A 21,622-nucleotide genomic window follows, 5' to 3' on the forward strand; every position below is an offset into this window, starting at 1 on the left:
TTTTCTCCAGCATCTAAGGGTAATCTATGTGCTGGTGGTCCAGCTTTCACCGATTGTCTCCTTGAGCACATTCAGTCTCTGCCTGATGCCGGGGCCCAAAGTCAGCGACAAAGCTTTTGGGTTTTGTTTCGGCAGCACCCCTCCACCAGGTACTAACTTGCGCTCCACTTTTCTATTGCTGTGTAACAAGACATCCCCAAATTTAGTGGCTTAAAGCAACAATCTTTTTCATAGTTGTGTAAATTGCCTTGGTGATTCTTCTGCTTCCTATCATTGACTGGGGCTCTGGCACTGCTGAGAGATCCAGGATGGCTTCACTTGTACGGTTGGCATTTGGAGCTACCTCCGGTCAAGAGCTCAGGAGCTGATGGCCAGGGTCTTGTTCTTCTCTATGTACTCCAATACCCTTCAGGCCTCCTGGGCATGGAAGCTGCAGAAGGTGCTTTCCATCAGATTCTATTGGTCAAAGCAGTTATGGGGCCAGCCCAGGATCCAGGGGAGGAAAAAAGCTTCCACCTTTGATATGAGCAGTGCCATGGACAGAGAAGGAGGAGTTGTTGGGGGCTCATCTCTGAAGATAGCTACCACAGGAGGATTAAATGAGACAACACAGATAAGTTTGGGGTATAGTGTCACGTGCAACAGATACTAAACAATTAGTGTATCTGGCTGCTCTTGTTATTACTATTGCCATAACATCATAGCAGTGCAGCATTCTCAGCCAGGGGCAGAGGGGGCTGGTAGGAAAAACTGGAAGCTGGAGGTCTGGTATCTCAGCTTTTGTCAACAAGAGTGTGTGGCCAACCCCTTCAGCTCTGGAGCCTCAGGGAGTTTACCCACTTGATAAAGGCAGGTGATAGCAGCAGCCCACTGAGTGAACGAGAGCTTCAGATGGTATGCAGGGCAGGCTGGATGCCATGGCACTGCTACTCTGGGTACTGACACTACCACACCGGCCCTACCTTGGGCTTGTCAGCAAAGAGGGATCTACCATCCAGCTAGCTCACATTCCTCAGCAGCCAGCAGGAAGCTTCCAGAGAAGAGGGAGCTGGCTGTCTATATGAGCATGAAAGGCCCATAGCATCTACCTCTGCAAGAGTATGGGAGAAGTGCCTGGAAGGAAGGAGGAATGAGAAATGCGCTTGGGTAAAGAAAGCTTTCGTGGAGTGGAGTTGGAGCTGGGGTAGGAGGGGCTGCAGAGGAGGATGTAGAAAGCAGCCCCCGCTCTCCTCAGCGCTTTCCCGACGCATCACAGCTCCTGGATGGCCCCCGGCTCCTTCTCCAGCTCCACCTCTCACATGCTGTTCCCCATGTCTGGAACACATTTCTCCTCCTGGCTAACTCTTTACTTTGGTTCACTTCTTGCTTTCAAATGTAAGCTTCACAGGGACAAGCATCTTTAACTATTTTCTTCATTTAAAGGAACCCGAGTTCATGTAACAGCACCAGCTACACAGCAGGTGCTCAATAATGATTTGTTGATGGAATAAATGAGCTCCTGGTTTTCCTTTAGGTCTCAGTTTCAAGATTACCTCCTTCAGGAAGTAATCAGCTTTGCCTGCTTAACAACCCTTTGGCTGTGCTTCTCTTTTTCTCCCAGCACCAAGGCTCAGGGCTCTGCATGGCCACCCGCTCCTTGGTGGAGAGGCGGCAGTGGTGGTGGAGAAGATGGACTCAGGGACCCAGGACCAGAGGCTCTGACAGTCTTGTGTGACCTCTTGAGCTGGTTGGGTGGAAGAGAGATGCGTCACCACCAGAGGCACAGAGCCTCTGGGTTCCCCCAGGTGGCATCTCCATAACCTTCTGAGGGTGGCAGCCCTTACAATATCCTCCTTAACCCCTGAGAAGGGAGTGTTAAACCCCAGAGCAGAGCTCAGAGCCCCTTCCCAATAAGGGCAGAACTGAAAAGGCCCCTGGAGAGCCTCTGGTCCAACCCCTCACTCGACAAGTGTTCAGGGCATCTGAAGCCAGAGAAGGGGAGAAAGGCGGTGGGGAAATGGGGAATGGGGAGCAGTGAGAGACACTGAGAGATCAATCAGAGCTACACATACCGGGGATGGTACTTTGTGTTTAAGTTTGGACTTTGTCCCGGGGACAGTGGTGGCTCACTGAAAGGGCAGCCTTGTGTTTGATGAAGGTCTCTTTGGCTGCTGTGAGGTGGGAAGAGCAGGACTCCAGGCAAGATGGTGGTGACTGGGTGTGGTGGCAGCAGTAGGGAGAAGGAAAGAGGGGGATGGAGAGGTATTTAGGAGGCAGAAAAAGAAGTCCTTGGGGCTTAATGAATATTGAGGGTGCAGGCATGGATAAATCATAGGTTCTGGTTTGGGCAACTGTGTTGATGATCTTGGCAGGATAGACTGGAGGAGGCCCCAGTTGAGAGGGTGGGAAGCAATGAGCTAAGCTGGAAGGTGTGCTGAGGTAGAAGCATCTCTAAAACTGCCAAATGGAGGTGTCTTGTGGGAACTGGAGCTGGTGGGTCTAAGCTGAGGAGGGAGGGAAAGAGGAGAATCATCAGGGCTCTGAAGCCCACGTGGAGGATTTTAACTAGGGAGGACATTAACTGCGGTGGTAGCTGAAGGCAAGAGGCTGATGCGATTGCCTAGGGAGCGTGCAGAGAGGTGAGAAAAGGCCCTGGGGTGGTTGGAGGTTTGAGGCAAGGTGCAGGTGAGGTGTGTGGCCTGTGAGCGGAACCTCCTGGGAGAAGCTGAGAGCCTGGCTTGGGAGACAAGGAGGTAAAAGGCTCGAGACTCAGGAATTGGGAGGTGGGAGAGAGAAGGAGGCGGGGAGCCCCTGGAGCATGGGTGGAGGCCAAAGTGCCCTGGGGGGCCTGGAGATTCCAGGGGGAACTAAGGAATTGGGTGGGTCCTCCAAGGACGTCCTGTCGAGATGGTGGGAAAGGCCAGGGGCTGGGTTGAGGCTGGGCTGAGGCTGGGGCTGGGTGAAGCGGGGGAATGAAGAGGGCCAGCATGGAAGGCGATGTGCTACCCCCCAGGCAGGCTGTAGCCTTGCGATGACTGTTCCAGCCCTGATTCCTCGAGGGTGGGTCAGGGGCAGGTGCCGAGGCTCTCATCTTTCCCTATTTGGTGGGCAGCATGAGGAGGACGTGGCAATGGGGTGGGGACCAGACTGACACAGGGTGGCCCCCCAAGGGTGGCTGCTGGCACTCCTGGTGGTTGTTGCTGTGGTACCTATGTGGTGGGATGACTGGGCACAGAGTGAAGATGTGTGGAGAAGAGAAAGTGGGGGGCAAGAAGGGGGCAAAACTCAAACATGCACGCATGCACACATACCCATGCACACATATAAACATGTGCATGCACGTGCACTGCCTTCCCTCTGATCCTCCGGCCTCCTTGGTCCTCTTCAGAGCCAGTTGGAAGAACAAAACCCTGTGCCATTCCAGACTGACAGGTGTGACAGGTGGAAGGTGCTGTGAGCACAACCAGCACTGCCTGGCCAGGAGATGATAGAACCATGTGGGGACAGGGCGCCACGGGTGTCCAGGCTGAGAACAGGCCAGAATGACTCTAGTGTTCAGGCCATATCATCAAGCTGGGATGGTCACCAGCTGGTGGGTGTGGGGGCGCTCCAAGAAAGCAAGACATTGCGGCGCAGAAAGCAGGTCCCCCAGTTTATTGGATAAGAGAAGACAAGAGGCCAGGGAGGCGGGGGGAACAGTCTCACAGTGCTCCTTTAAGAGAAGAAGGGCCCTTATCTCTGGGAGGTGCTGAAGGCTGAGACCGGGGAAGGAATGGGTCTATTGCCCAGCTGCAGGCCCCTTTCCAGTGGGATGAGAGGTGGGGAGGAGCCGCTGGTGGGAATGAGCCGATGGTGTATTCTCAGAACACAAGGGGAAAAGCCAGCAACGTGCTGCTGTTCTCAGCTGGGGGTGGGGCAGTGAGTGGCATGTCTGGCAGGCAGAAGGGGCTTTTCTGGCTCTCTTTTGGGCCACCTAACACCTTCCCTGGCCGCAGGAGCCCCCTCCACAGGTGGTATTCAGCTGGCCACAGGGTGCACACAGTCCAGTGCTCACCACCAGGTTTCCGTTGCAGGGGGCACTGCAGACGCTGCCCGTCACTGGCCGGGAGCCTGACACGCAGAGGTCTCCGCACACGACCCCACCCCGGGAGCTGCTGACACCTGTGGGAACAAGGGCAGGGTCAGGAGACCTCTGCTGGTGGCCGTCCCATTCAGCCACCTTCCTTTGATCTGTCTGAGGTATTGGCCATCCAGGGAAGGATGCGAAGAGCCTCCAGTTCTATTCTGAAGGTGTGGAGGGAACCCTCACCTGGGAGCCAGCAGACCAGGGTTCTGGTCCTGGTTCTGCTTTGTGACCTTGAGGGTCCCTTCCGCTATCTGGGTTTCAGCTTTCTCACCAAGGTGAAGGTTATGAGTGACATCTGAGGTCCCTTCTTGCAGTGACATATTATTATTCTTTCCCCTCCTCAACACATTCATGCTGTGAGGTTCTTCCTGCAAGCTAACCTCAGTCTCTTTTGCTGCATGACCAACCTTCCCCCTTTACTGGGGGAATTATTGGAAACACTCCTCCCAAAGTCTCTGTGTATACTCATAGTCACAAAGTCCTTTTTCCCCAATCTACATTGTTCTTTTCAGTGCTCAAGATACTTACAGACATTCACAGCTTCAACACCGTCACACAGCCTGAGTGGGGGAAAAGAGAAGGAGGGGAAGATAAAAGAAAAGTCAGAATGAGGTCATCAAATTTCCCCTAGGTGCTGAAATTGGTCATCACAGGGCTATTTCTGACCTACGTATATGCCCTTGTGTAACTTAGAAAAAGGTGCCTTTCTGGCAGTTGAAGCAACGCCAGGGCACACTGTTTAGCAGGCAGAGTATGGTTGGATTTCCGCTCTCATGTGTCTTTCTGCTGGCTGTTTTGTGCAGTGAACAACCTGAACAACCATATCTGGCAGGTCTGGATAGGCTCAGCTTTCAGAAGTGGAAGGCCCTCTTGGGAGGATGAGGTCAGGGGTGGAGTTTGGCCAGCAACCCTGCCCTAGAGTAGGTGATGTTCTAGAAACCAGGCAGGGTATGGCTCTTGGGACAGTTGAAAATGAGACAACTTGAAGATATGGATCTGGGATCCATAGAGGCAAGAATGTCACGTGGGGACTGAGACTGAGTTAGGGAAAAATCAAAGGTGAGCAGGTCTATGCAAGGGAGTGCTTAGGGCTGGGTTGGACCCACCTCTGCTCCTCGCCCTCCAGCAGGCGCCTGTAGGTGGCAATCTCGATGTCCAGGCCCAGCTTGGAGTTCATGACCTCCTGGTACTCCCTGATCAGGCAGGCCATGTCTTGCTTGGCCTTCTGCAGGGCAGCCTCCAGCTCAGCCAGCTTGCAGCGGGCGTCACTGAGGGCTGCCTCACCCTGCTGCTCAGACTGGGCCACTGCGGCTTCCAGCTTGGAGTTCTGGGAGGTAGGGGAATATGGAGAGGAGAAAGCAAATTTTAGTTTCCTGAAATCCCAGCCAGTCTCCAATAGGATCATTCAACTTCTATCTTAAAATACTATCTCTCCAATCAGCTTCCTAACCTTCCTTCCTTCCCTCTTCACTTACACACACACACACACACACACACACACACACACACACACACACTTACACACACCTTGGCCAAGACAATCAGAAAGATCTCAGTAGATTCCTTATCTTACTCTGTCACCCATGAGGCTACACTGGGAAGACTTTTCCAGGGTCTAACTCAATCCCTCTGTTGAGGGCTAACCCTACTCTCTTCCTATACTGAGGGGTGGGCCGGGCTTTCACACCTGGCACTTAGCGTTCTCCACCTCGGCCGTCAGCCTCTGGATCATGCGGTTTAGCTCGTTGATTTCCTCCTTGGTGCGGCGCAGGGTCTCCCCGTGCCTGATCACCGTGGCCTTCATCTCCTCGCACTGGGGAAGGAGAGATGCTCATGAGGCTCAGGGCAGGACCTCCCATCCATTCAGGACACCATGGATGGTTGCGCAGATTGTGCAGTGCTCAGTCTGTGCAACCACACATGGCAGTCCTGCCCTGCCACCTCAACCTGAGAGCTATTGGCTTTTCTCTTACCATCCTTAGGGATCAGAATCCCCAGACAAAGAAGACTTTTCTACTTGATGCCTCACATCCCTCCCACTGCCATGTCTAGCTGGCAGGTGTGCTGCCCCACTCACCTTGCTGCGGTACCAGGACTCGGCCTCTGCCCGGCTGCGGGTGGCAATGTCGTCGTACTGTGCCTTGATCTCGGCAACAACGCAGTCCATGTTCAGGTCCCGGCTGTTGTCCAGCTTGACGACCACGGAGGTGTCTGAGATGTGGGACTGGAGAATCCGGATCTCCTGCAGGAGAAGGAAAAAGAAGGACACACTCACTTGTCTGGGCTTGCCCTAATCCCTGGATGCCTATCATCCTTTTGGCTCATCTGGAGCGAACCTCTCATATTCGGAGAAACAGACCTGATGAAATCACATAACTTTCTGCATAAATAGGAAATCCCCTTAGAGGAAACACAACCGCTTCTCAACTGCTTGCTTTTGTAATTATTCAGGGCCATGTGAAGCCAGCATGATCCAGATGCTTTCAAGGGGCTCAGACGCTGTGTGTGGGGCCCCTTTCCATCCTCCTAGACCAGCCCCACGAAGGAAGGCTGCTGCTGCCAGAGAAAGTCCTGAGCCAGAGCAATGGGTTCGAGGCTGTCTGACGCTGTGTGGGGCCTATGCTGCAGTTGTCTGGGATGCTCACTCCTCACTCTCCTGCCCCTTACTAAATCTGTTCCTTGTTGGTTCTCCATTCCTCTGTCTCCCTGCTCCTTCCCTCTCCTTGCTCCCTGCCAACCCTCCAGCCGTGAGCCTGGGTTCATATGTCAGCAGGCCTGGTCCATGCCCGTGGGTGTCTGGGCGGGGGTGGGGGTCCCGTGGGGGGATCTGTGCCCACCATGGCTGAGAGCCCCGTACCTCCTCATACAGCTGCCTCAGGAAGTCGATCTCCTGGACCAGGGCCTCCACGTTGGCCTCCAGGTCAGACTTGCGGAGGTAGGCGCAGTCCACGTCCTGCGAGGGGTAGAAGGGGCTGTGAGGCTGGCTCTCCCCAGAGGGCTCTGAGGACCTGGCTGCAGTGTGGCAGGGCAGAGAGGATGGGTGGTGGGACTTGGGGCAGGCTCAGGGCCAGCTGGGCTTCTTTTACCTTCTTTAGAGCCACAAACTCGTTCTCTGCTGTGGCGCGAAGTGCAACTTCTTCTTCATACCTGAGGTGAGCAGGGAGAACAGGACCATGTCAGTGGCTCTTGATCTTGGCCGTGAGCATGTGTGCAAAGGCGCCTCCTTCCTCGACCTCCCCCTGCTCATCTCCACCCCCAAGTGAAATGGGCAGCGCTCTGGGGGAAGCAGGCTGCTGGCACGGGCCTACTGGGATGCACTGGAGAACCCAAGTGCCCACTTCCCAGTTTTGGTGGAGGTTGGGAGGGCAGGATCTGGAAGCTGAATGTGTGAATGTGTGTGGGTGGGGAGTGGGAGGTGCTGTTTTTTTCACCCAGGTCTCCATTGTCTCTTCCTTTGAGCTCTCCCCTAGTCCCACTCAGCTGCAGGTGGTGGGATCCTCACTCTGTCTCTCCCCTCCTGGCCTGAGCTGTGGGAGGCAACTCAGAGACAGGGAGGGAGGGGTGTGCTGGGCCTGGGGAGCCCATGGAGAGAATGTCACTGAAGGAAGCTGGCCACTCCTCAAAAGCAGATTCCTTTTGAGGACCCAGTGCGTGTTCTTCATATCATACGTCACACTTTGTAGCGGAAGGGCTAGATCTGTGGCTATGTCATGCCTGCCTTCCAGCAGACTGCAGGTTCTGCAAGGACCTGCACTGTGTGGACTGCATGGCCCTGCGTCACTGGCAAAGCACAGTGTGCTGTCGTGTGGCAGGTGATCAGATAGTGTTAGCTGAGTGAGGGAGCAAACTTAGGAAGAAGTATGTTCTTGACTTTGAGATCTGGTCTCAAAGGGACCAGGGAATATGAGTTTTTGTGAAAGATGGATGAAGAAAGGGAGAGAGCATTGTTTCCCTGATCTGCTGGTGGAAAGACATGCAGAGCCTCAACCCCACAAAGGGCTAGGGCCCACTCAAGAGACCCCTGTGTCTCGAACAGGGGGTGCAAGGGGTGCGGGTTCTTCTCCACTCTCAGGTAGAGATCTCGGCTGCAGACTGGATACTCCCCCGGGGCTCAGGGAGGTGCCACCAAGCTCTTTCCTGTGCCCAGCATCCCTCCTGTCCACACTCACTTCTTCTTGTAGCCCTCCAGCACCTCCTGCACGTGGTTGAGCTCCGAGGCCAGCCTCCCGCTGTCGGCCTCCACACACTCGGCCTCCCGCCGCAGAGTCTCGATGTAGCCCTCAAACAGGGGCTCCAGGTTGCTCTGGCAGCACTCGCGGTTCTGGAAGAACTGCAGCTTGGTCTCCAGCAGCTTGTTCTGCTGCTCCAGGAAGCGCACCTGCCACCCAGAGGCAGAGCGTAAGAATCTTTTCTTGCAGCATCAGAGGGCAAGAGGGGTTCCCAGCACCAGGGCCTGAAGGCCCCCAACTCCCTGACCCAGGGTCTTCTCTGGCAGAGAAGACTGGCCTGTCCCGAGGAGCGGGCTGCCTCCCAGACAACCTCTTGCTCTAAGCCTTCCTGTCTTTATCTCAAAGGTAGGTTCCTTTCCTCATTGTCAAAACTGACCCTCTCCTATCCCATTCCTCTCACAAAATGCCATCAGGGCTTAACCAGTTCACCACCTGGAAGTTCTTCCTCGGAGCTAACTTTAACCTCTTCTAAATTCTAAGTCAATTTACCTGGTGTCATGGAAAATGCTGGAAGAGTCCAGATTCTGCTACCACTTGTTAACAATGGGCCCTTGGGTAAAGCACTCACACCTCTGCAGAGTGGGGAGGTTAAAGCTCACCTCACTATGAGGATTAAAAGAACCATTTAACAGAAGGGAGCCCAACACTGAACAGCTACTGCTGTTCAATCACAGCAAGCCAGGTGGACTTTTCTAGAAAGGTAGACTGTAAAAGTTGAAAAATAAAGCATGTACCAATTATTCAAACCCTACAACAACAATGCAATTAGAATAATAGTCACCTGGAATATGAGACTAGGAATGTCCTGTGCTCCAACCCCCTCATTTTACTGATGAGGAATTGGAGGCCAAAGAGGTTCCCCAACTGCCTGAGAGCTCACAATGGCAGAGGACAGCTCAAACTCTGATCTTCTGCTCTGCAGGGGAGTCTTCTCTCACTATGACAATTGCAGGAAAATTTCACATCTCTCCCAGCCATGAGGCTGGCCCACCACCCCACTCAGCTTCTTTTGTCTAATAACTTGGCCACGCCCTTGGCAAGGCCTATCTTATGCTATCCTTGGTCTCTCATGCTTTTAGAAGTTTCAGATTTTTTTTTTCCAGTCCTTTCTGGTGGGCATCTCTCTAGTGTGACTTCTCTCTTGAGGTTGGCTCTGGAGGGCTCTTTCCAACCCTAGAACATGCTCCTAGTTAGAGCCTTTTTTCCCAGTCCCTCACACCATTGCTACGTGGTGATTGCCTGGATTTGGTGGAGAGGTGGCTGCAGACTTGAGCTGGAAACTGACTTCACAGATGGTTTCAACCGAACCCAGACTGTGCACTGCCTGCCTCCCCATAAAGCCCATGAGGATGGGGACCACGTCTCTTGCTCACCCCTGGATCCTGAGCCCCAGGCATAGTGGCTTGGACAAACTACTCTGGCCCCTGCTCAGTGGCCAAATCACTGCCTGGTATAGAAAGTTCTATGCCATCCACAAGACCACCTCAGACAGTCTTCCAGCACCACTCTTACTAGCCCTGCCTTGATGGAGAGAGCACCTCCTTGGCGTTTAAGCAGTTATTTGGCTTCAAATGCTCTGAGCGCCCACACAGTTGTCTCTTGCTCACTAGGCGATATTATTGCTCAGTATGGAAGACTCTGCCCCTCATTCTGCTTATGTGTTTTCAGTGAATCTCCCCCAACAGTCTGGAAGCTCCTGGTCCTGTTTTTGTCTTTCTGTCTGTGTCCTAGAAGTATGACTACCTTTCCCTTTGGCCTGGGAACTTCCGTGAGCAAGTTCTTGCTTTTGACTTCCCTGTCAGTGCCCAGCCTGAGTCCTGACCACGATTGGGAGTTCAGGAAGGGTGTGATCCAGGACACCCACCTTGTCGATGAAGGCTGCAAACCTGCTGTTGAGGCCCTTGATCTGCTCCTTCTCCTCCTGCTTCACGCACTGCGCGTTGGGGTCGATCTCCAGGTTGAGGGGCGTGAGGAGGCTCTCATTGACCGACACGGTGGTGATGCAGGGGGGGCTGGGCCCACACACGCCCCCGGAGCGGTAACCGAAGCTGCGCCCGCAGGAGCCGGCGCGGAAGCCCCCGCACACGCTGTGGCTGCCGAAGCCGCCGGCGAGGCCGCGGTAGCAGGAGATGCCGCGGTAGGGGGCGGCGGTGATGCAGCAGCGGCCGGGCCGGGGCCCGCAGGCCGAGATGCAGCTGAAGTTTCCCGGGCGGAACCCACAGCCCATGGAGTTGAAGCCACAGGTCATGATGGAGGTCAGGAGCTGTCTGAACAGTGAAGATGGCAGAGGGTGGAGCCAAGGGCCTGTGCTCCTGGGCTGATGGCAGGCCCTTTTATATGCCAGGAGCAGCTGGCATTAAAAGAGGCAGCAAAGAGACAATAGCTGAATTTTATTGGCTTGGCATCACCCTGGCCTCTTAAGCGGGAACCCTGCTTGCCTCTTCAGTGTGGCTGCATCAACAACAATCCCTGGCCACGGGCCCTGTTTCATCTTCAAAGCCCTTTACAAGCTTCCTCCTTGCTGCTGCCCCTCCCATTGGCACTGCTGTGGAGCAGGGAGAGGGGCTCCTGAAAGCATCAGTTGCATTCCACTCTCCAAGTGAGGAGAATGGATGCATTGACCTGGGGTGAAGCTTGCTCTCTGAACCCTGTTCTGAAACAGACAGAGCTGGGCTATGGGCCCTGGACCCCTGGCCTGGCCCTGGGGTAGAGTGGCTGGCCTGTCCCAAGGAGCGGGCTGCCTCCCAGACAATCTCTTGCTCTAAGCCTCCCTGTCTTTACCTGAAAGGCAGGTTCCTTTCCTCATTGTCAAAGTTGGCCTTTCCTAACCCATTCCTGCCCAGAGCCTGGTCAGGGATGGGAGTGGGGTAGAGATTTGGGGGTGAGGAGAAGGCAGGGTCTTTGCCACCTAGGGACACTGTCTGGGACATGGAAGAAACTGGTTCAGGGAGTTCAGGACAGAAACAGGGCTATGCTTCAGAGTTCCAGGCGTCATCACTGATGGGATGGGGAGTGGGGAGTGTGGAATGCCTCAGAGCAACAGGGACTGAGCAGGGAAGGCTTCATGGGTGACAGTGGGGACCTGGGTTTGAGGAGGATTGGGGTGGAGTGGTACGGGCTGAGAGGTGACCAGAAAAAAGGCTGGCTCTGATTTGCAGACTAGACTAGGTATACTCATTCATTCAGGAAATACTTATTTGGTGCCCACCAATTAGGCACTAGCCACTGTGCTATGTTCTGGAAATCCTGCAGAGACCTGGGGTGCTTGGAGGTAGCATGCACATGGAGGAGCCAATATTTGGTCAGAGGGAGGAGGCCACAGGTGGGGGGAAGGCCCCTACAATGTCCAGTCTGACTGATGTCCTTTAGGCTCCCAACAGGAAAGCTTAGTGATGGGGTGGTGGGGTGTATGTACTCACCAGGAAGGAGGGAAGGTGCTGTGTCTGTGGGAGGTGAGGAGGTCAGCAGGGTCCTTAAATGAGGTCACCCCCTCACCTCAGAGGACATATTGGGTCAGAGAAGGATGCCAGCTCATGTGACTGTTCCTAAAGCCAAGCTCGCTTACTTTGGCCCCTTGTTCCTTTGGGTTAGGACAGGCAATGGCTTTGATGGATGGACAGCGGGACCAAGCCAGGAGGTTTGCCCTAACCCAAGGACCTGAGCCCATAAACCCTTCCCAACGCACGTCTCTGGACTACTTTTGTCAGGAGAGGATGAGGAGGGCTTCACTGATGGACCTGTGTCCTGACCCAGCCACAACCCAACACTGACCCAGTCTGGGCTAACAGTAACCCTCCGGAGACTCTCGTCTTTTGCCCTTCCTATTCCCTCTCAGGGTGAGTGGGCCGGTTACATCCCAGAGTGGGGATCTGGGGATAATGGAAGAGGGGTCCATCTTCTGTGGGCCTGAGGGAGGGCAGATGATGGTGCTTTTGAAGTCTCTTAGGGAGCTGGACATCTGCCATGGATCCAACAAAAGGATTCTCCTAGCCCCTCCTCTAGGGTCCTGTGGTCAGGCTTCCAGAGTCTTGTGTCTGGGATGGGGACTCGGTGGGGTGTGGGCTGTGTTCTAGGGGATCCTGGTGTGAAAGACACACTGGGGGGCACAGCCTGGGAGTTCCTGGGGGCGTGGGTGTGGCTGATCACAGCTGAGTGGCCAGTGGGATTTTTGGAGCATCTTTCAGAGAGGCTGGGCTGGCTGCTGCTGTCGTGTTCAGTCATGGTCTGGTCAAACATTTGCTAGACAGCCAAGAAAGACCAGGCTCTTCACCCAGCCTGGAACCAGTGAGCACCTGGAGTGCTCTCCACACATATCCAGTGATTATGGGGGACCTGCTTCTTGGTGAAATGCTGAGGACTACAGGGCAGTGAACCCTTTGTGAAGCATTTCCGCATCACCATGCTGGAAACTGCTGCTGTCCTCTGACCTGGCTCATCTGTCTCAATCCAGCAGGCTTGGGATCATGTTGGACCCCTTCACTGAGAGGCTCTGTGTAGACACATGACCTCCTTGGGGTGGGGGAGCCATGACCATCCCCACCCCTGTCCTGATTGGAGCTGAGGATAGCATGGACCCTGGAGGTAAAAAGACAGGATTCAAAGCCCAACTGTGCCTCCTACTAGTTTTGTGCCATGGCATGGGCATTTTTCCCCAGGGTCCTTACGTGTGAAACATAAATGGCAATCTGCAAGTGCCTGGCGGGGGTAAACACCTCACTTTGTGCTAGCAGGGTGACTGGGTCTTGGTTGTAGGCAGCTGGCAGGGCCTTGCAAAGGGACAGTGTACACAGCTAGTGAGATATGGAGTGCCACCCCTGGGTAAGCAGAAAACAGTTTTACAAGGCAATCATTGAGGCCTCAGAAAGCCTTAATTAGAGCATCTATTTGTAAATGGCTCAGAACAAAGAGAACTGCAGACCAGGAGTTCCATGAAAACAGACTTAGACAGGAAGCTGACAAAGAGACAGCAGCACCCAAACCCCCAGGGTGCCTCCTCCCTCCTGGGCTCCAGGCTGTGATTGGTTCCCCCTCTAACCATGGGCCCATAAAGGGTCCCGCAGAGTCAGGGGCTATTCCAGTCGCCAGGGCCCGGGCGCTGTGCCTGCCCTTCACACCTGACCTGGGCAGGCCTGGAGGACTTACTGCTTGCCCTGTTGATCTGGTCCTCAGATGCCCGCCTACCTCCCTTGGGGTACAACCCCCTGGCCTTTTTCCTGTGTATTTTTCTGGTGGCTGCCTGCCTGTCTGCCAGGTTCCTGACACCCTGATGCTCTGAATTTTGTCATTTTTTTTCTTGCCTTGATATCCATGTTCCTTCACATTTTTTGTCCCTTCTTAATGGATTTTTGATAAACAACTCTGAGATGAACATTAGTAAATACACCTTTGGGCCCATGCCTATTAATTTCCTTAAAACAAATTCCTGGAGGTGAAATCGTTGAGTCAAAGGGGACTGTTCTGCTCTTCTCCAGGTGTGCCTGGCCGCAGATGTGTTGCTGACCTGGCTGTGGAAGTGACATTTCCATGAGGAGCCTCATGCAGTGAAGTCGTAAGATCTGGGAGTCTTGGAAGTGGGGCTGCAGCTCTCATTTTGGTCACTGTGTGTGTGTGTGTGTGTGTGTGTGTGTGTGTGTGTGTGTGTATGTTACATTAGCTAATCTCTGTAAACCTGTTTCTTCATCTGAAAAAGGAGGATTCTAATACTGGCCTTTTGGGCCTTTGCGAAGATGACCTGGGGTGGTGCATGTGGAGTCCACCAAAGGCGTGAAATCTTGAGGGCGGAAGCTGTACTCGGCTTCCTGCTCCAGACAGGAGGAAATCTTTGATGCCTCCAGTTTTGCCTTCTGGCCTTGAACTCATAACACACCTCCAGAGCTGATCAGATGTGCCACCTTTACATACTCACTACTATTTACGACACAAATTCTCTGTATCAAGAGGAGGGAGAGGAATTAACACACTGCCTGTGTCCTTGAGGACCCAACAGTGTAGTTGGGCAGGTTTGTAAATAAGCACAAGTTGTGCTCTGGATGAAGCAGTTCTTCAAGGCTGCTCCTCCTTGGAGAGGGAGCTCGATTTGGGCTGGAGCAGTCGGAGGCTTTGCAGGAAAAGCCAGACTTGAGCAGGGATTTGAAGGATAGAGGGGTTTGGAAAGGTCGGAAGGGTGGAGGCAATGCCAGGCAGCGAATGGGAGAAGAGCACAGATGTATTCATAGAACAGTGGATACCGTGGTTGAAGCTTAGAGGATGTCAGACCTAATGTGTGGGACACGTGCCAGTGAAGGCTGAGAACAAGACAAGAGTGTCCATTCTCAAGGCCATGCTGTAAAATACTGGAATTCCTGGCCAAGAAAAGAAATATGTGTAAGAATTGGAAGAGAAGGGATAGAACTGGCATTATTTGCAGACAATGAGATCAGTGGTATAGAAAACCCAGCACAGTCAATGGATACAGGGTAGAAGTATCAGGAAAAGTTGAGCAGTGCTGCTAGTTACAAAGTCAACTTACAAAAATCAAAAGTGCTTTTCTTGATCAGTGACAGCTAATTGGAAAATACATAGAAAATGTGACTGGGCATGATGGCTCCTGCCTGAAATACCAGCACTTTGGGAGGCTGAAGTGGGCAGGTCACTTGAGGTCAGGAGTTCGAGACCAGGCCGATCAACATGGTGAAACTCCGTCTCTACTAAAAATACAAAAAATTAGCTGGGCGCTTCTGTAGTTCCAGCAACTCAGGAGGCTGAGGCAGGAGAATCACTTGAACTCGGGAGGTGGAGGTTGCAGTGAGCCGAGATCACACCATTGCATTCCAGCGTCGGCGACGAGATTAAAACTCCATCTCTCTCTCTCTCTCTCTCTCTCTCTCTCTCTGTATATATATATATATATGTACACACTTTATAAAGCATGCACAAGGTTTTTATGGAGAACAATATAAAACTCTATAATGAAAAAAAAACCAAAATCCAATTACATGGAATTATACCATATTCGGCAATACTTTGACCTAGCATTCTAAAGATATAAATTGTCCCTAAATTAGTTTGCAAATTCAAACTATGTTGCAGAATGTCCTTACTTATGGGTGGGGACAGATTTCTTAAGCAAACCTCTATAGAGAAAGAGAGAGTAAGAGAGAGAGAGAGAGAGAGAGGGAGTATAAAATAAGATACCATTATATATATAAAATAAGATACCATTCCTAAGAGAGATTAAAAACAATGAAGTATTTACAATATAACTTTATAAAGTATGCACAAGGTTTTTATGGAGAACAATATAAAACTCTATAATGAAAAAGAAAAACAAGAAAATTGGATTAAATGGAATCATACCATATTCAGCAATACTTTGACCTAGCATTCTAAAGATATAAATTGCACCTAAATTAGTTTGCAAATTCAATGCAAACCCAACAAAAATTCCAGCTGGATTTATTTTGAGGAACTTGATAAAATTCTTTCTGAAAGAATAAAGTTCATTTATAGCAAAGCCAGTTATGAAAAAGGAAAGCAAAGAGGTGCTGAAATTAAATAGTAATAACGAAGTGAGCAGCAGTGAGTAAACAGACTAATGGAGCAGCACAGACACTCACAATAGGCCCCTTCCCATCAGTGAAGCCTGGTGTTTCACGAGGGCTGCAACAAGCAAATGTTGGTGAGATTTGTGAAAAATAGACACACCATATGGAAAGCATAGAGTTGGAGTCTAGTTCATTCCATGTACCATGGGAGGCCTCAGATGAATTAAAGGCCCGGATGGACAAAGCTAAAAAGCAAGCAGAAGACTATGTTGGAGAATGTCCTTACTTATGGGTGGGGAGAGATTTCTTAAGCAAATCTTAAAAGTCAAAACCAACAGGTAAAAAATGGATCAACATGACCACATGAAAATGAAAAAATCCAGTTTAGTGAAAGACTACATAGAAAAAATTAATTGGTAATTGATAGCCTGGGAGAAGATATATATATTCCTTATACACACACGTGAGTGTGTGTGTGTGTATGTGTATGTATAAGAAATGTCTATATATATAAGGAATGCCTGCAAATCCACAAGTAAAAGACAGGAAATCCAGTAGAAAGCTGGCCAGTGATCTCAATAGACAGTTCATCGAAGGGAAAGACCAAATGGCTAACAGGAATATGAAGAAATGAGGACTGCCCCCAGTCCTTAGGAAGATGCAGATCAGGCCATGAGCTATGTTTGAACCATCAGAATGGCAAGAATCAGAAAGGTGGATGTGGAGAGGTGGGAGTACGGGAACCCTTGGGCGCTGTGGTTAGGGGTGTGGAGTGGTGTTGATATTCCGGAAAGCAGCGTGGAGTTGTTCAGTGAATTCAGGCATGTGTAAATGTGTATATGACCCAGTACACACACTCTTGAGAGAAATCCAACCCCACAGATGAAAGCAGTCCTTACACAAAGAACAGGCTATTGATTGTGGCATTATGTGAGCAGAAGGAAGTTGGAGGCGCCCTAGCGGATGAGTTAGAGAGCTTTGCTGGGGCCGGCCTGAAAATCAGGCTCAGGAGCCTTCAGATGTCTTCCCCAGAACCTTTGGTGCCCGGGGAGACACATCCTGAAAGTGGAGCTTTTGGGAGCCAAAGCTGTGAAGGCATATAGTGGGCTGGAGGAGGGGAGACTGGTTCATGAGATGAGGAAGTTAACATCTGGGGTGGTGGCAGTGGGCTGCCCCGGGAGGGGTGCACTGCTGGGTGCTGAACACGTGTAGGGAAGCCCCTGGGAAAGTGAGAAGACTCCAGGCAGGGAAGAGCCAGGAAAGCCACACTCCACGCTGATCAACGTAGGAGGGCTTCTTGTAGGAAAAGGGCTTTCCTAGGTGGAGGCACTGGGTACCCTCTGATGCCAGGCTAGGGTGCCCTCTGGTGGGAACACTGTGGCAATCCTGGCAGTCTGGGACATCTTTTCTAAGGCAGCCTCTGCAGCAGAGCTGTGACTCACATGGCTTCCCTGAGCCACAGAACTTTGGTCTGTGAAATGGATATACGTCACGGAGGTGTGGTGCGGCTGGGCCAGCTCCAGATCCAGGGTAATGACAGGCGTTTCTGGGCCAAGGTTTTCTTCCTGTTCGTCTGACACTCCTCCAACAAGCCTTCTGAATGACTGGAGGGGTAGCCCTGGAGTCGTGTCCCACCTTACCCTCCACACTGTGCCACTCCTGCTGGATCCTCCAGGGCCAGGGAGGCTCTAGGCAGGCTGGGCAACCTTAAGTGGGTCTTATGTGGAACCCGAAGCCGAGCCCTGCGCTTGAACCTGTTGGTCACCCTCTGCCTCTCTGGCTATGCCCCACACATTAGCCTGGTCCCCCAACAGCCTTGCTCCACACTTCCCAAGTCCTCTCCACCCTGCACCCTACCCATCCCCCTGAGATGCACACCCACCCTGCTGTACTCAGGAGCCCTCACGGGGTAGGCCTTCAGGGACCTGGGTAAGTGGGATGCCCCTCTGGGTGCTATCTGGGCCAGCAGTGTCCTCTGGAAGCAGTGAGGGGCTCGGGCTGGCCACCCTTCCCCTCTTGGGGTCTGAGCAGCAGGGGCAGGGTGGTCACTGCTCTGGGTGCTAAGTGTGTGGGTGCTGCCTGAGAGTGCAGGAGCTCCTTAGAACAGACACAGTGAGCTGTCCCTGCTTGGATTGCAGCTCCCGAGTAAGACAAATTTGGTTGCTAAAGCCACTACATTTAGGGACTCAGTAACTGCTGTAGCATGTGGAAAAGACTCTTACCTGGCTTCCATAATTTGCAACCATTCTTGAGTACTGTCATCATCTTATCCCAGAAATTAAGATAACTGAAGCTCATTGTAAGGTTTCAGTTTTAAGTTCTATTCAAACCTCTTCTGTGTCCCCCCGCTGAGCCGCCTCCCCACGTGCCCAAGCTAGCCCATTTAAGACTCTCACGGCCTGGCGCGGTGGGAGTCTTTTCATCACATGCTTCCACCTTCCTTCTCTTTTGAGATTTGCAGCATGTATTGAGTCAGGGGAGAAACTGTCAGGCAGGGCTCCCTGCCTAGGTGATAGGGCTCCCTGCCTAGGTGATAACTTGTTAGGGCAGCAGCCTCCGTGGCTGCCTCTAAATTTGGGTGGCAGCCCACAAGCCTGTTGTTGGGGGGTTGATCCCACGAGGTACCCTACCCCAGTGCTGCCTTGCAGCGTTTGGCCACATCTTGCTGTCCATGCTGCTGATGGCCCTTCCATATCAGCTGTCCTCTGAGACCATCTTTTGGGCTTGTGGCTATGATGGATGGTGACTGGGTCCAGTGTGCAGCTCTCTTAGAAAGAGCCTGTCTCTCCCTTCCCCATCAGATGCAGGAGACTCGAAGCTTCTCCCTCAGACACCCCCGTTCTTCAGCTAGGTCATGTACAATCTATTCTGAGACCGCTGTACCCCAGAAACACTGCTTCTGCCTCCATGCTGCCTCAGGTGTAGCTGTGCCCTCTCCCTTCTTGTCCTGGGTCAAAACTCTTATGGGAAGTTTGTCTCAAAACTCTTCTGTGGGAACCAAAATATTTCTAAAGTAAATTCTGGCTTTCAGGCTGCATTAAATGCATTGGATATAATGTGAAGTTTACTTGGAGGCTCAGGGTCACAGGGACCATGCCGCAGTCCCACAGGCTCTCAGGGACCACCCTGCACAACCTTCTCCTTCTATGGACTGGGAATGGCTCAGAGAGCGGGGACATGGCTGTCCTACACAACAAGCCAGCCCAAGACTGAGATGCGTGAGAGCTCCAGGCTCCTGTTGTGAGCCCAGCACTCTGTGCTTGCTGTGTCACAGCCTCATCTTCGCATCAGCCAGCCGGATAGCGACGCGGTGCAGCACTTCACTGATTATGACGTTTGCATCTGGCCTGCACAATGACCCTGAGTTTGTGCTGCAAACCAGAGGTAGTGGTATGTGTAGAATAATTTGTAGCCACACTAAAGGGCCCCATGGTCTGTGCTATTTTCAAGTTCACATTGGCTCGAGGTGCTTGTGAGACCCTAAAGTGGAGACAACAGTAGAAGTTACCATTTACTGAGCCTGCAGGATAGTATATGTTACTCACTGTGCTAAATACCATGCATGGCTATCTCATTTAATCCTCTCAACTCGCTCAGGCAGGGCTGTGGTCAATCTTGATGCTTTTAATTGACTTATACTGTATACAGGGAGGGCCTGACATTGGATATACTGCCCAGAGAAGGGCAGTTGTCTTGTGTTTGCCATTCTGTTGTGTTATTTGCTTATTTCTGATGCAAAACTCTACCTTGGATGGTGATATAGTTTGGCCATGTCCCCACCCAAAGCTCATCTTGAATCGTAGTTCCCATAATCCCCAAGTGTTGTAGGAGGAACCCGGTGGGAGGTAATTGAATCATGGGGTCAGTTTTCCCAACGCTGTTTTCATGATAAGAGTGGGTTATCATGAGATCTGATGGTTTTATAAGTGTCTGGCATTTGCCCTGCAAGCCCTCATTCTCTTTCCTACCACCCTGTGAAGAGGTGTCTTCTGCCATGATTGTACATTTCCTGAGGCCTCTCCAGCCATGCAGAACTGTGAGTCAATTAAACGTCTTTTCTTCATAGATTACCCAGTCTCAGAGATTTCTTCAGAGAAGCATGAGAATGGACTAATACAGACAGCAAGATGGCTTTAAGTTCAACTTACAGGGAAGCAGAGTTCACTTAATACCAAGTGCTGAGTTGAAAAGCACTTTGCAGAGGTGTTCCAAATGCCAACCATTGTCCTTGCTGTGGGGAGGTGTGTTGAGTGCTTGTCATTAAATGGAGAACAGTGACAACTAAGGACTCCTTTCTGCCCAGGTGCCGTGCTCTCACGTGCTCTGTCCAGCTTCCTCTGGACAGCCAGCCAGATTGATGTGGGGTTTAGGAGTCTGGCCTTGGGCACCAGGTAAACCTGGCTCTTGTACTGACCTGCTGTCAGTACAATCCATTTAGCTGATCCTTAGTGACCTCTGGAATGAGAATACTACATCTTCTGGAGACTGTCATTAGTCTGGCCACCAGATAGTTCTAGGTCTCCCAGTTTCCAGGCATGTGGTAGAATTGCCTTTCCCTGCCCTTTGGTGTGACTGGCTCCAGCCAATGAAGTGTGAGCAAAAGTCATAAATAGCCTAGCTTGTCCTAGGCTGTTCCAGTCCTGATGCTGCTTTGTCTGTGCGATGGCCCGGACCTCTCTGTCCCTCTGCCACAGCAACTGGAAAAATTCCAGGGAGTGTGTGCTCCATCAGGGCTGTTCCAATGTCCTAGAGTAAGTTTATTAAGAAGTAAAGCCCTTAGGCAACACGGCAGATGTGGAGGATTTGTTAGAAGCAAAGCACTGTTGTTTTAAGCCACTGAGATTTTTGGGCTGTTTGTTGCCGCTAAACAGCCTAGCTCATCCTAGCTGACACCCTTCCACACTGGGTTTGGGGAAGATTAAATGAGCAGATACCTGGAAAGCACTGAGCACACTCTGCCCATTACACACACCCACCTGATACAAGTTAGTGTTTTCTATTTTTCTCAATCTAATGTCCCATGGGCATTTCAACCTCAGCATACTCAAAACTGAGCTCGACACTCACCCACAAATACCATGCCTGCACTTCCTCCTGCTTCCCATGTGGTGAGACTGTACCACCTTATAGTCTGTCTCATGAGCTTCCTGCCAACCCAAGAACTTGATCACATCATCTGGACCACCCCTTTCTTCCCCCCGACATCCGATGCATTGATGTGCCTTCTAGATACCTTGTGGTTCTTTCAGTCTCCTCCAACACTGTCTTTGCTCAGGCCTATGTAATTTCTCATTTCATTTCATGTGTTGGCTTGCTAGCTGGATTTCCTGCTTAATTTATTATGCTCCACAATCGCTTCTTCACCCCACTACTGAGTTGATCTGGCCATGCATCCAGTCTCTCCTTCCTCCCATCCATCCATGAATTCATTCATCCAGATCCACCCACCTCTGTGTGTCACTATCAACTGAAAATTCTTCACTGTTGACAGGAGAAAGTCCAAACTACTAAGGGTGGCACACAGGCACCTGTGTCCTGGCCTGGCCTGTTTCCAGCCTCTCTTCGCATCACCCTGCAGGGAAACGCTCTGTTCCAACTATGTCCAACTGAACTTCTCTCGGGGGTCATTCTTAATCATGCCTCTCTATCTTTGCAGGTATTCTTCCCTGGGTCTGAAAACTCAAGACGTGGTTCAGGGGCCATTTCCTTTCAACAGAGCCAGGCATCTTTGCATATCTCTGTTAAGATGTTACTGTATTCATCAC

At 51.8% G+C, this 21,622-nt stretch overlaps 1 protein-coding gene across 1 annotated transcript; it reads right to left on the reverse strand.

Annotated features, from left to right (window-relative positions):
• Positions 1-3,608: 3,608 nt before the first annotated feature.
• On the reverse strand, positions 3,609-10,636 carry LOC108316119 (keratin, type II cuticular Hb3). Its single transcript, XM_017545879.2, has 9 exons — positions 10,199-10,636; positions 8,275-8,483; positions 7,192-7,252; positions 6,963-7,058; positions 6,183-6,347; positions 5,793-5,918; positions 5,212-5,432; positions 4,634-4,665; positions 3,609-4,140 (listed from the first exon to the last, which is right to left on the reverse strand). The coding sequence occupies exons 1-9, from the start codon at positions 10,580-10,582 to the stop codon at positions 3,953-3,955; spliced, it is 1,482 nt and encodes a 493-aa protein (XP_017401368.1). The 5' UTR covers positions 10,583-10,636; the 3' UTR covers positions 3,609-3,952.
• Between the last annotated feature and the right edge of the window lie 10,986 nt (positions 10,637-21,622).

Source organism: Cebus imitator, unplaced genomic scaffold, assembly GCF_001604975.1.
Source record: "Cebus imitator isolate Cc_AM_T3 unplaced genomic scaffold, Cebus_imitator-1.0 Scaffold181, whole genome shotgun sequence".
In the NCBI taxonomy this organism is placed as follows: domain Eukaryota; kingdom Metazoa; phylum Chordata; class Mammalia; order Primates; family Cebidae; genus Cebus; species Cebus imitator.